Source organism: Leuciscus leuciscus, assembly GCF_965113295.1.
Source record: "Leuciscus leuciscus genome assembly, chromosome: 13".
In the NCBI taxonomy this organism is placed as follows: domain Eukaryota; kingdom Metazoa; phylum Chordata; class Actinopteri; order Cypriniformes; family Leuciscidae; genus Leuciscus; species Leuciscus leuciscus.
The window spans coordinates 10,420,896-10,435,445 of NC_138737.1; the positions used below are offsets into that span (position 1 = coordinate 10,420,896).

Sequence of the window (14,550 nt, forward strand, 5' to 3'; positions counted from 1 at the left end):
TCTTCCTCCATTTGATCTTTTCATCCTATCTATCTATCTATCTATCTATCTATCTATCTATCTATCTATCTCTGTGTACGGCATACAATGGTACCTTTCACTCGCAGATAGAACAGCAGTGTTAGCAGCATCCCTATATGGGCTGGTGGTGCCTGGATCCACTTCACTGTCCCTCTTCCATCCTTTCTGCCATGCCACCGGAGCTCAGCCCGTGTCTCTGGTCCCCACTGTCTCGTTCCCACTCCTGCTCAGTAGCAAACCATCACACCCTCCTCTGTCTCATTCTGCCTGCTTGCACACACACATCTGAAAAGCACAGCTTCACTGAGCATGCTCAGTTTATCTCTACTGGATGTTTAAAGGATTTTTGTGTGTGGGTTTTTTTCTTTTTTTTTTTGGGTTGTTCCACTTCTCTTTTCTCTCTCTTCTTGTTTCACGAGGACCCCTGCAGGTTGATGCCCTCGCTTGAAGACACATGTTATAACACGCACCTACCACAAGAGGGCAAAGCTGAGTTTTCAGACTGTACTGGCCTGGTTGTCTGACTCACTGGGGACTTGGTGCTATTATTAAACCTTGTGCAGCAAGGAAAGTCAGGAAAGGAAAATCGTGCAGGTGAAGTCATATTTTAGGATTCAGAGACTGACACATAGCAGAGATAAGCATTTATTATTTTGTGAGATGATGACAAGGACATGATTGCTAATAAATGTAAGCTTTAACAGTGAATAGTAGGCTACTAAAAAATCTTTCTTTTTTTTTTTTCTTAAGCAAGGATGCATTAAATTTATCAAAAGTGACAGTGGTAGACAGTAGACATTCATAATGTTATAAAATATTTATATTTCAAATAAATGTTGTTCTTTTGAATATTGATCATATTCTTATTGTTTATTGAGCAGAAAATCTGCAAATCAAAATGATTTCTGAAAGATCATGAGACTTAAGGAATCACAGGAATAAATTAAATTTTAAAATATAATAAATTACAATAATATTTCTCAATATTACTGTTTTGCTGTATTTTTATCAAATAAATGTAGCCTTGATGAGCATAAGAGACTTCTTTCAAAAACATAAAAAAAATCTTAGCGATCCCAAGTTTGCATTCCTGCTGTTACTAATTTAATAAAAATAATAATAAAATGACCTTACCTTCATCACATACATACATTAACGCACATAATAATGCACACACACACAATAGATCAGAGTTCAACACACTTTCTCCACTGATGAAACCTTCGGAGCCATAAATTATGAATATTTGACTTCTATTTATCTCTTAGCCTCTCTTTCTCCTGCTCTCTTTTTTCCTCCTGCAAAGACCTCAATTTCTCTCCATGACTGGCTGATGTTGCAATACTTTGGAGGTTGTGAAAGCATTTCCCAAATATTACAACAGTAAGAATTTATCTCTTTCCTCAGGATGGGCGGCTTTATCAGAGTCCAGCCCCGCTCAGGAAACTCGTCTCATCTGAGGACTTTCACCTCCACCGCTGCTCCAGTTCAAACTGCCTACTTCAGCTTCAACCTGCGACATTCTTGCGTCCACTTCCCTTCAGACGTTATTGTCAGCTCAATGAAGCAATTATTGCATTCCACAGTATCTATAAAAGGAGGACGCGACCTTCGGTATGAGTCAGACATTTAATGTGACAAATAGAAATGGCAAGAGTTTGACGCAGATTTAAAAATGATGCCAAGAATTTCTGCAATGAGAAAGAGCACATTATGTCCAGTGCTGCCAATCGTACTTCCTGTGCTGAAGCCGATGCGTTTTAGTGTTGCCATCTGACAGCGAAATGATTTGCCACCTTAACAGGATTTAGAAAAAAAAAAACCTCTGCAGAACAGAACACTGTAAAACTGTAACCTAAAGGCAAACTCAATATAGAGCCATTAGACCTTAATTCAGTTCTGTTTATGTGCCTCACTACATGGAATGAACCTCTCTGGTCTGTCTGGTTTGGTTTGTTTTAGCAATGTATGTTGAGTGAGCATGCATGTTTTCATGTAAATAAAGGGGTTAATGGAAGGCCCTGTGACTGGTGCTTAGACAGACAACAGCTAAAGATTTGTGCAACTCTAATGGTTTTCCATTATGGCCCAGTGGTGCATCACCGAAATTAAATTGTATGTGTGTGGATCAGTCATTGAGCAGATGTGCTCAAATATCATCCTGCGGTTAAAACAAACATTCAAACAGTTTTACCTCTCATTTAAAATGGCCATGGAAAAAAAATACAGTGCAAACATGTGGTCTAATTAATAAATTATTACACATCAGCTATTAAAATGAGCACATCACTTCTGCACCAATTCAAGCAACGTCTATTAAGTATTAAGATGTTGCTTTATAATAAAATATATATTATACATACACACACACATATAATTGGTTAAATTTGCATACGGAAGACCAATCACAATGCAATATGCAAAATAGGTGTAAGAAAATATAACTAATATTTATAATTGGTGCTGGTTTCATTCTGAATGTCAAACAATCTTAATGGAGATGTACATTATTCTTTATTTTAAAAAGAAATATAGAAAATAAAAAAAATACACTCACAGACACACACAACAAAACAAAAAACTAAGGCTTAAATGATCTAAAAAGAAGTTTGAACGGAAGCCTTTGTTTTAAGCATTTAAAGCTGAATAAATATGGAAGACGCTGAATACTTAAAAGGTTTAGAACAAACCTGAGTGTGTTTAAGGAATGTCAATAATATCAATGGTCAATAACAATTTAAATTTACACTCCACAAGATGATGATAATGATGATGATTTCATAGTATTCCATGTCTTCTCTCTCACACTCACACTTCCTGTCTGAGTCCGACCACACACTGAATCCTGATACAACAATCATTCTGAGCAGCCTGTCAGATGTATTTATCAAACACATGTGTCTGCGTAATCGAATCGTGACGCTTGACAAATGTTTTATGCTTGTAAAAATGAGGGAATTGGACAGAGCTGGCATTGAAGAAACTGTGAAGCAAAGAGCCATGTACACTGACTGACTGGATGACATCACTCACAAGAACAGCCGGACACTACTTGGAGAAAACATTAAAAACTCCATCAAAGAGGTTCTGTGACTTTTAATCATTGGCTATTATAACTATATAACTAACTAACTTCACTGTCTCCTCTCCACCAGTAAGCTGGTGTGTGGTGAGCGTACTGGCGCAATATGGCTGCCGTCACATCATCCAAGTGGATGCTGCACACTGGTGGTGGTTGAGGAGATTCCCCCATTCTATGTAAAGCGCTTTGAGGTCTCAGAAAAAGCGCTATATAAATGTAACAAATTAACTACTCTCGACAGAACCAGAGACAACAGAACTTTGTTTCTTTGTAGCTTTTCAGAAAATCAAACTGAAGATGTCAAATGAGCTGGTACATTTATAGTGTAGTGCAATTTTTAAGTCTAAGATTAATATTCATTGGGGATATGAAGAAAACATTACAGTGCGTGTTCAATATGTTCAATGCAGATGAGCAGATGGTGTCTAGGAACTTCAAACTGCACATTCATAAACACACACATGCACATAAGATGGCAGAAACATTCTCCCTTTATCCTGGGCACTCCTCCAAATTAAACAGTTTGAAGAGGGGGGAGGAGGTGGTCACTTTAAAAGCTTTTGCAAAGGCATCCATCCTCTAGACAACAAGCCAATTAGCCTAACAACCACTTTCTTTCCAAAAGGAAAGAAATCCACAGTACGTTATTTTACACAACTGAGAGGTTATTTAGGTTAATACAAGTCGAGGTCAGTCGTGAAACCCATCAGATTGCAAGACCTTCAGCCTGATTCAACAAGAGAACATAAGGAAGGAAAGGAAAAGGTCAAAGGTCAGCATCATGTATGTACTGTCTTGTGTTAAGGGGGGCAAAGAAATTTCAATACATTAAAGAATGGATAAAAAAATGTCTTAAAAAGCTAATAATACAAATAGGTTTGTATTTCGGCCTAAAGGGGTCTAATCTGGTTCTGAAGAGGTCTAGTCTTTACTGGTCTTAGAAGGTCTGGTACCAGTCAGCATCTGGGTCCTAGGGGGTCTTATTCTTCATCTGAGTCTGGGTCTGTGTAGCAATGATCATTCTCATATTTCATGCTTTAAATGTAACACATGTAGAGTCATTCAGATAAAACGTTTTCCAGCTGTAGAGTGTCAGAAGGTCACACAAACACATTAACTGAGAGCAGGTCAGCTGTGCCATCTGTGGATCAATGGTTACGCAAGTGAGTGTAAGTTTGGAGAAACAGAGGAAAAAGGAGGAATGGAATCATCCGATGATGTCACGGAATATGGAAGAGCCTGACTGTTAAACGACATCATCATATCCACCTTTTTTTTTTTTCAGGTAAGAGCTGGTGCGGCCATTTGTAATTTGAATGTGTCCGGTGTCATTCGAGTCCAGTTATTTTTAGCTGTACAAAACAAGCTCGTTATTCTGCTTGATATTGCAAACTGGTATTTCTTACCATATTATTTTAATGTATTGTCTTAATTATAAACAAGCTGGTTTATAGCACAAACAGTTTTACAGTTTACTGCACTTATATCCTTCTCGTTATTTCCCCATGGTAGCTAATAAATCGGAAGTCTCGCACATTCACCGAAAAAACCTTATTTCCGAATTGGATTTTAACAGAAAAGACTGGCAGAGAGAGAAATATGGCACACTTTTTAAGAGATAGTTTTAACAAGAGAGGCTGGATCTTCAGAGGAAGGGTGGCGGAACAGTTTGTGTCAGTGCTGTAAAAAAAAAAAAAGAGGATTAACTGTGGGGCAACTCCCACCAGAGACTGTGGCTATATAAAATACAGAGTAATGCATTATGGGAGATTATGAGCACACTGCACACTCACTTAAATTTCACTTGCGACTTCAACACAGAATAAAGTTACGAAAGCTGATGTCAGCCATTCAGGCGCAGTAATCCTACAGAGATTATGGATCCCCTTGAAATCTTTAAATATCCAACTGCGGACATTAATCCTGAGGTCCAATTCTCTGAAAAAAAAACTGACATGCTGATCTTTAAAGAGCATTATGCAATCACAAATATGATTATTGATCTATTTTCTTTTTAATAAATTCTCAAACCCTTTAAACAAACATAACACTTATCTGGGGTATGTGGTATATACTGTAAATACTTTATTTGTAATCTGACTAGAGATCTGCATTGTCCTGTGAATAAACAATGGCTTTTATAATGACTGTGGATTTCATCATGTGACATTCTGGGCCATTCAGGACTTCCTGTCCTGAAAAGGGCTTTTTGTCTCTCTGTGGACGCTGCTGTATCGCTGTATTTTTCGCTGGGGGGGGGATTTCAAATAGAATATGCATTAAACAAAATCATGATATTCAGTTAATTGTACAATAATTAGAGTAAGAAATATAGAATGAAATTAATAATTTTCATTTCAAAATAGTTTTTTGAAGGGTTAGGGGAGAGTGAAATGCTTTACTTCAAAATCTATTTTATAATTGTTGTAATTTGATAAACACCCCAATTATGAACTTTTTCCTGGGAGATCAGAAAGTTGTGGGATGACCGGGATCATTGCTCATGTTGTACCGCACGGAACTACAGAAATCCAATACTAATCCTACAAAACAGTATTGTCATATCATAATCCAATTTCATTAAATGACCCAACCATGATTCAAACTCAGACCATTTGCTCCTGGGTACGTCTCAGACCACATTCATTACCCCTGAAACCACATCTCTTTTCTATTCTATTCTATTCTATTCTATTCTATTCTATTCTATTCTATTCTTCATTTTTTTAGCTTGCTAACATAGATGAGGTTTTGTCAAGATTTCTAGAATGATTTGTGGTTTTAATGAAACAGTTTATGAAAAATAAACAATAAACCAAATGACTATTTATCATATTTAAATAGTGGTGAGGCTAGTGAAGAAGATGGAGGGAAAGCAAACATCTGAAATACTGACCCAAGTGATGTTCCTCGTTTGTTTGTTGCTTTGGATAAAAGCGTCTGCTAATTGATGAAATGTAAATGTATCCTATTCTATTCATTCCTTTCTCATAGGGTGTCAAATATTTGATTGCTCATCAGTCTTTCTGTTTATTTGTGCATTTCCATTGAGAGCTACTGAATATGGATTGGAGAGATCGTGATGGTGTGTATCTGAGCGGTGATGAACGCACCGTCTGCTCTTCAGGAGAACGCTCCGTATTTACACACGACAGGGACAACATAATAACTGGGGCTCAAACCTTCACTGAGGAGCTCCTCTGCACTCTTACTAAATTTCTCTCCTCTTTTCTGCTTCGGTCTCTCATATATACCCTACTTTCTCTTTTCTTCTCTCTGCTCATGCCAATTTCACTGTCCTTCTCAAACTTACTACCTTCTTCCATCATTTCTATCCAAAACTAAAGTGGGTTGTCCATCTTTCTGATTAAAGCATTGTCTTCCAATTACTAACAATATATCCTGCCATCCATAATTTCAGAGAGCAACTGCCAATTATATATGAGAGTCATATATAAGTATTTTACTATTTTTTACAATAGTATATATTACTATTTATTAAATCCAAGCGGACCATTTGCATAGTCAGCATTATCTACTATTCTACAAGAAAAATTTTAATTATATTTGATCTCACATTAATTGTAGAATGAATATGAGATCAAATATAATGATTTTTAATATATAATTTAATAAAGTAATAATTGACAATAATAAAAACAAATATTATCTTATCCCATTTTTTTTAGGAGACACTGCCTCTGCCAGTCCTCCCTGTCCACCCATCACTGCCATCATCCTCTAAGCGTCAGAGATTTCATTACAACGACAGCTGGTTCCATCATGCATGATGACAAGCAGCTCAGTGGAGACAGCCAATCAGAGCCTTAGATCCAATCACACAAACGCATATATACAAACACCCCTCCTCCATTTTCTCTACTTTGACCCAGAGAACACAGAGCCTCTTATTTTTCTCTTTTCAGCCCATTGGGGTCAACTCACCAACACAGAGCTTTGTCTGAAAATCCTTACAGCCGCTAAACATGAAAATCCGACGTGTGTGTGCTTGCTGTAGAATATAAGACATTGTGTAGTCAAGGTCAGCATCCAGTGTACAGGGATGGAGGACTAATAGATTCATTTACAGAACCAATCCCAAGACAGCAACGTCAATATGAATGCAAAAAAATGAATCAATGGCAAATAATCAGAAGTCTGGTAGTGTCACCCCATAGGAAATCATCTCTACAGTGGAAAGCAATGATCAGTGCAGGCAGATCAAACCAGGTAATGTTTAGTTCATGAACATAAAGGGACATAAAGAGCGGGCCTGCAGGCTCTGAATTTACCGTAATCTTCACTACTTCCAGCGCCTTATAAGTAAATATATCAATAAAAGACTTGAGGGAGTCACACCAGACTTGAACCCAGAATTTATATATATATATATAAAATTCAAGATGCTTGATCTAAGATATGATTCTGGTTGGGCAAACAGTGTAACTGAAAGGAAAACCGTCTGAGCACAGCCCTAATCATGATGACTTTATCCACACCATGCAAACACATGTTAAACACAGATGCTATAAATAAAGCAACATACGTACAGTACATGCTGCGCTCATTAGCGACGACCCACCGACACTGCCATGATGACAATTTTAAAGAAGATGACATCTCATTAGGAGGAGTGGGCTTCATAACAAGTTTAGCAGTCGCATAAACAAGGTTTGTATGGTTGTATACTTAATCTTTTGTAACAGCTGATGAATTATTCAAAATGGTAGGTCAATTTCATGCAAAACTATAATATCTTAAAAATTATTATAGTAAAAATCCTCCAGCAGAACACTAGCTGAGCAAAATTATCCCATAATCCAATTTATTTTTATTAGTATCCTCAACAATTGGATTATAATCCAATAAACTTTCCAACAAAGGTCAATAGACAGCCAATATGGGATGAAATAATAATGCATCCTCCAAAAAGGAGGTCAGTAGGACTTTCTTGACAGATTCGTGTTAAATAATAAATGAATAAAAGGATGAATAAAAGCTTTCACATTACACTCTAAAAACTCCTGGGTTATTTCTTCAACCCATTTTCTGGGTTATTTGTGTTGGGTTAAAATTATGGGTTATTTTTTCAGAGAGTAACCATTTTCTGGGTTATAGGGCTAATATTTTGACCCAATTCATGGGTTGTTTGGGTTTCTGGGTTATTTTTCAAAGAGTAACCCATGTTCTGGGTTATAGGGTTGGCTTTCTCTCTCTCTCGCTCTCTCTCGCAGTTGTTCTGGAATTTTCTCACAACAGTCGTTTGAAATAACCGTCGCTTCGCGCTCGATCCGTTTTGGCCTGTGCTTCATCGGTGCAACTTCATCTATATTCAAGGTAAGAGAGTATTTTCAGTGTTGATGTAATGTTAACTTTTCTGTGTCCATGTCCCTGTTGCTAGTTTAGCACCATTTGCTTAAAAAAAAAAAAAAACTAGCGTTAGCCGTGGTAATTCTGTGGTTGGCATGTAGCCGCGGCTATCACGACAACATCTAGGACAACTCACACCGGACGCGATTTTGAACACGGTCCTGAGCCGTTGCTGGGTGCCGCGGACAGACCGCCGGTGTGTGTGTGTGTGTGTCCGTTACACTCATAGAGAATAATGTGTTCGAATTTTAAAGACGCGGCGCTGCGCTTCGCGTCCGGTGTGCGAGCCCCTTGAGAGAGAGTGCACGTCCCGGTGAGCGATACCTCTAGTTGTCCTAGACGCGACGCGGCGCTTCTCGTCCGGTGTGCGAGCCCCATAGCCGCGGCTACAGAGCGACGAGGCAACACAATAGTTGAGTTATGTTTACCAGCTGTGCCGTGCTTATCATATTATACAGTGCTCTACTGGCTGAAGTAGTGAGAGTTAAAGAAGCGGGTCAAGTCTTCAAATTGTTGCTAACCTCTATATTGCTATGTTTTCTACAGGTCATTTTGAATGGACAGTTTTGTCGCTGATAAGCTAACTGAGTGGCAGCTGTCTGAGCTGACAGAGAATTTTAGAGGTGAGCATTTTACTCTTATTGCCCTTATATCATCTCTCTATACTTACATTTTTTTTTTTTTATAAGACTTAAATGTGTCAGTGCAAGATTTTGTGAAAGTCACAACTTCTTCGACAGTGGGGTATGTACAACCCTAAAATATTATTGTGCCTTGTCTTTAAGCTGTTATGCATAAGAATGGGCTGTCATTACACTTTTTAATGAAAGAAAATGTCATTCACACAAAATGGGTAATGTTAATGCTGCAAAAGAACCACAGTTAACTAGCAATTTGGGCCATGTAAAAAAAAAAAAAAAAAGCCACTGCATTACCTTAAAAGTGATTATTTGTTAGCTTGATAATGAAAGAGTATCTGGTGAGTGGTTCACAATTGTCTCGACTTATTAACAATACTCATGTTGTCTTGTTTTCTGTCTTTCAGATAGATGAGGAGGCATTTCTTCTCTTTGATGAGGACACTATCAAAAATCTTGTCCCCAAAGTTGGCCCCAGGCTTAAATTCCTGAGGCTCTTCTGAGAATTGTTGTTTATTTTTCTATTTTTTATTTCTAATATTGTTATTACAGTGTGACCTAAAATAAATATGAAAATAAACATGTCCAAGTGTGTGTTTTTTCCTTATAGATTTTTATTTAATGCAATAAAAATGTAAAAGTGCTTGAAGTGTGTAATATAATGTAAAACAAAGTTTTATTTTCTGAAATAAGGCATACTGACATAGTGACCCAAGTTAGGTTATTTTTGACCCAACTCCTGGGTTAAAAAGGGACCAACTAATTTTTGGGTTATTTCTACCCAGATGTTGGGTTTTTTAAACCCAACATTTGGGTCAGGTATTTAACCCATAATGTGGGTCAAAAAGCATAACCCAATTTTCTGAGTTGAAATAACCCATAAATTAGTTGGTCCCTTTTTAACCCAGGAGTTGGGTCAAAAATAACCCATTATGGGTTATTTTTGACCCAGGAGTTTTTAGAGTGTAGGCTGAGCTGATGAGCTCAAGAATCTCATTGGCTGTGAGGTGCTACAGGGAGAAACATCATTGGCTGTGAGGTGCTACAGGGAGAAACATCATTGGCTGTAGTGCTATGATGTGTGTTGCCAGTGGTTGGAGGACAGAGCTGACTTTATTATACTGAACAAATCATAAATTGAGACTTGGGGTGGAAACAAAGACACAGGCTTTTACTGAAAGCCATGGTGAGATATTCCCTTGGAAGTGAATCACAAATCTTAACCATTATGCCAAAAACATCAAATCTTTCTAAAAGGACAAAGTTATTGCCATCATGTGGCAGATTGCACAAGCCCAACATAATTTCTTCAAAGTCTCTTAGCTGCTGCGCTGCACAATCACATGTCCAAACGATTCTGGCTAAATAATGATTTGATCTGGATTCTCAACCATTTTATAACCAGAGTACATTAACAGGAAGTGCTAAGATATGCCTGAAGAGAATAAGCTGACAGTCCCTGGTGAATTAGTTTGGGTGTGTGCACCGATGAGACTGCAGCTGAAAAATCCCTGAGTCATCATAATCATTCACAGCATTCGCTAATTACAAAACAAAATCACTGCAAACATCAAATCATCATGCAAAGCATATTGCTCTTATGAGCAAACATCCTTTTTACATATACTTTTACAAAGACTGTTTGGAAACTAACAAAATGACTGTTTCGCATTGGTTTCCATATCAAATTTGTATGAAAAAACGTGCTAATTGTAAGGCAGCAAATCGGTGTTAAAAAAATGTAAATAAATAATCATACTCTTAATTATTATATCTTTGTCAAGTTTTTTGGGTCAAACATTTTAAACATCATTAAAACTAAACACATTTCATTTTCATCTTGATTAACTTAATTGTAAGAAATCGAACAAGGCATTTATGCCTTGTTGCAACCCTTACTAAATTTATTCCGAATTTGTTTGAAAAACCTTTTATTTTTTGCAGTTTGAAAATTTGAAAAGCCAAAAATAGACAGAGGGATAGATGTAGAGCGAGCAAAGGAGAGAAAGATTGAGACTCATCACTTTTTGATAGAGACCAATTACAATTCAGTATGCAAATTTTACATTGACATCATCACTGGCAGTTACTGTATATGTTGAATGCCTTTCTGTCAGTCAATGAGAGATTTCACTACTTTAATCTAAAATGTTCTTAATTATAGAGGATATAAAAACACCTTGCAAGAACTATAATTATTCAAATGAATTACTGATACAAGATTTAAACGGGTTAATGAAATGATTTTTGAGTTGAGAAGAGCCCCAGGTATTTAACTGAACATGAGTAAAGATGCATGTTAACAAACCTCACAGCAGAGCACCACTGAGAGTGTGATGTGGGTGGAAAAGTGAAGTCACCTCTTTCTCTCTGGTGGGCGAAGGAGAGAAAGTGGCAAAACACGTGTTTATTTTTCAAGCATTGTCACAAGCCAGACAGTTTGAGAACATCCGAAATTCAGATCCCTAATGTACCCCTAAACCTCTGCACGTTGCCCGCAAAGTCAACACTCTAGGAGCCATTCACAGACCGCTCCTTGAGCCGCCCATCCTTGGTTTAGAAATGTTTGAGAAAAGCGGTGATAAGCAGTCTGGAAAGTTTCACAACTCTTCAAACTTCTATTTGAGTCCAAATCCTCCTAATAAGCCTCCAGCATTTCTGAAACTAACCCTAAAGTTATCCAGTATCTATTTAGGGCATGTTATATCATAATCGCCCACATGTACAGCACTGGAATGACAGCGCAGCTCTCAGCTTTTGCTTAGCCAACACAAGAGTGCACTGGAAGAATTGTGCTATTCCTTTATTACTGAATCAAAAAAAGCTGCCATTTCGACTTATCCCCCAAAGGATGTACGTGGGGTTTAAATAAAATCATAAAACAAATGTGCAATGATGACTCATCTAATCCAAGATAATAAAACAGTGTTATTGCCAAAGATCCATCTTTCTTTCTCTTTCATATTGATGCACTGAACGCGGACTCAAGCTACAGTACAAAAAATATTATATTGCTGGTTTACGAAATAAGGAATCTCCCCCAATGATAAACACCGAAGCTTTACTAAACAAAACTATGACTATAATTACAATTTTGCTCGGATTGATCTTAACAGGTACATGTTTGTCAGAGAGAGAGAGAGAGAGAGAGAGAGAGAGAGAGAGAGAGAGATAGAGAGAGAGAGAGAGAGAGAGAGAGAGAGAGAGAGAGAGAGAGAGAGAGAGAGAGAGAGAGAGAGAGAGAGAGAGAGAGAGAGAGAGAGAGAGAGAGAGAGAGAGAGAGAGAGAGCATGTCAACACCTGGTGTCTCTCACTCTGACAGTCATCTGCTCAGGCTGTGAAACATGAAGGGAGGGGTAAGACAGAAAAAGAAGGCAAAGTGAGGAAAGAGAGAATGTGAGAAAAGGCTGTGGACCCCAAGATAGAGACAGAATTGTACTTATTGCTCACAGTCAAATAATCTTACCATTTTCCTCATCTCATTTCTTTATAGTGGAAGGCCTTCAAATAAACTGAGACAGGCAGAATGGTATATTTAACTCGAAACCGAAAGAAAATATTTTTCCCCAGGAAATAATGGTCATATACTTTGAGTTTCAGCTGCAACACAAAGAAAACTTGTAACTGCTACTATATACAGGACAAAACTAACGCCTCTGACCAAAATTGGACTGTGGCTTTTAGATCACACAAAAATATTAAGCAGGACAACTGTTTTCAACGTTCATAATAACAAGAAATGGTTCCTGAGCTGGTTCAAATCAGCAAATTAGAATGATTTCTGAAGGATCATGTGACACTGAATACTGAAGGGATGGCTGCTGAACTAATACTAATAATGTTGTTGTTTTATCATACTGACCACAAACTTTCAAACGGTATTATACATTCAAAATTAGCTGAATTTCTGAGAAACAAACTAAAAATATGAATGACTCATCCTGCACAACATAGGTTTTTGTCCAATCAAATGGTCTAGAATCAGAATACCCAGCCCAATCTCACGGGAAAACGTACAAATTCTACAAAGTGGCTTAATCGTACGAAATCATACGACCTGACTCGTACGAATTAGTACGATTTTTGCAAAATCGTACATATTTGACGAATTGGCCAATTCGTATGAATTCATACGAATGACCTACCCCTGACCCCGCCCCTAAACCTACCCATCACGTGGGTTTAGACAAATCGTACAAATTCGTACGAGTGAGGTCGTACGAATTAGTACGAATTAGCCAACTTTTTATCATTCGTACGAATTCGTACGAATTGGTCGTGAGATAGCGTTGGAATACCACTTTCAAATGACAAGTGAGAAGATAAGCACAGTCCACTGGATATTAAAAAAGGAGTGTCTTGCCAATATGTCCCATCCAAACTTCAATAAGAAAGAGGCTAAGTCAAAACATGAAATAAAACTACACTCATCAAGCCATAAGCATTACATAACTTTACACATTTACACCATCTTAAAACAGCAGATCATAGTATATTCTGATAGGCACAATACTGGAAGGAACATGAACACTTATGAAGGAAGCACAGAAATGACATAATGAGAGCACTACCTCAGCATTTAATTCAGCTTATTGATTAAACCATTAATTGGCTTGAACATCCTCTCACCCTGGATCAGACTGTGATTTTGTTGCTGTATAACAAAAGGGTATAAACAGCATCAAACTGTGCTCATCAAACTCTTCATGTGGTTCTGATAAGGTTTTCGTCTGCGAAAGTAAAACTTGCGGTTTGTTAATTGACGTGAGGGAAGCAAAGCTTGATAGACTGTTTAAGGAAGAGAACATCACATTGATTAAGGGAACTATGCAAATAATATCTGACTGATTGCTCGGCTACAAAACCACTCAGATCTAATCATTACAGAGCGATTTCATTTGCCAGCTGGACAGATCTACTCATCAGAAAGACACCAAGACACCATTTTCTCCACTGGAATAATCTACCTTTACATCTTAGACTGGCTCCCTCTTTAGGTTATTTTAAACGAAACCTGAAATTACATTTGCTAGAATGAGCGTTTGGTTCAGTAGGTTCATTGGAGAGAGGCTCTTCACAGATGTTTGTTAGTCATTGTTTTGTCTGAAAGTACATTTTATTTATGTAATTTTATTTTGTGAGTGTACAGCACATTGGTCAACATTATGTTGTTTTAATTGTGCTTTATAAATGAAATAAATGAAAAAATTGAATTCAATTTTACCATAAAAGTGCAAATATTGTCTATTTATTTATTTGTGGACCTTCTCTTTTCTCATCACCTGTAAAACCAGTAAAATGCAGGACGTACATAATAAAGTGCATAACACTGCATAATGTGTTTTCGGGGGGTCATTTTCTTGTTTTTAGCATAACCTCAAAAGCAATTGTTAGATTTATGCTAACAATGCTTATATCAAACAGTTTTGCATATTGTTT

The 14,550-nt window shown here is 37.4% G+C and overlaps 1 protein-coding gene and 2 long non-coding RNA genes across 4 annotated transcripts in view; 2 read left to right on the top strand and 1 right to left on the bottom strand.

The window, feature by feature from the left end:
* prkcz (protein kinase C, zeta) overlaps nucleotides 1-14,550 on the bottom strand; it is a 114,660-nt gene that overhangs the window by 71,620 nt on the left and 28,490 nt on the right. Inside the window, exon 1 of one of the 2 annotated variants that reach the window (XM_082188297.1) lies at nucleotides 95-768. The exons of the other annotated variant lie outside the window; for it this stretch is intronic. Within the exon in view, the coding sequence (XP_082044423.1) occupies nucleotides 95-131 (37 nt within the window). The 5' untranslated portion in view covers nucleotides 132-768. Of the gene's footprint in view, nucleotides 1-94; nucleotides 769-14,550 lie in introns of those variants that run through there. 2 annotated transcript variants of the gene reach the window in all.
* LOC309512637 lies at nucleotides 8,099-9,695 on the top strand. Its single transcript, XR_014211113.1, has 3 exons — nucleotides 8,099-8,440; nucleotides 9,020-9,096; nucleotides 9,519-9,695. It is a non-coding gene; the product is annotated as an uncharacterized lncRNA (long non-coding RNA).
* Nucleotides 10,078-11,502, top strand: LOC309512642. The gene is made up of 2 exons (XR_014211119.1): nucleotides 10,078-10,118; nucleotides 10,151-11,502. It is a non-coding gene; the product is annotated as an uncharacterized lncRNA (long non-coding RNA).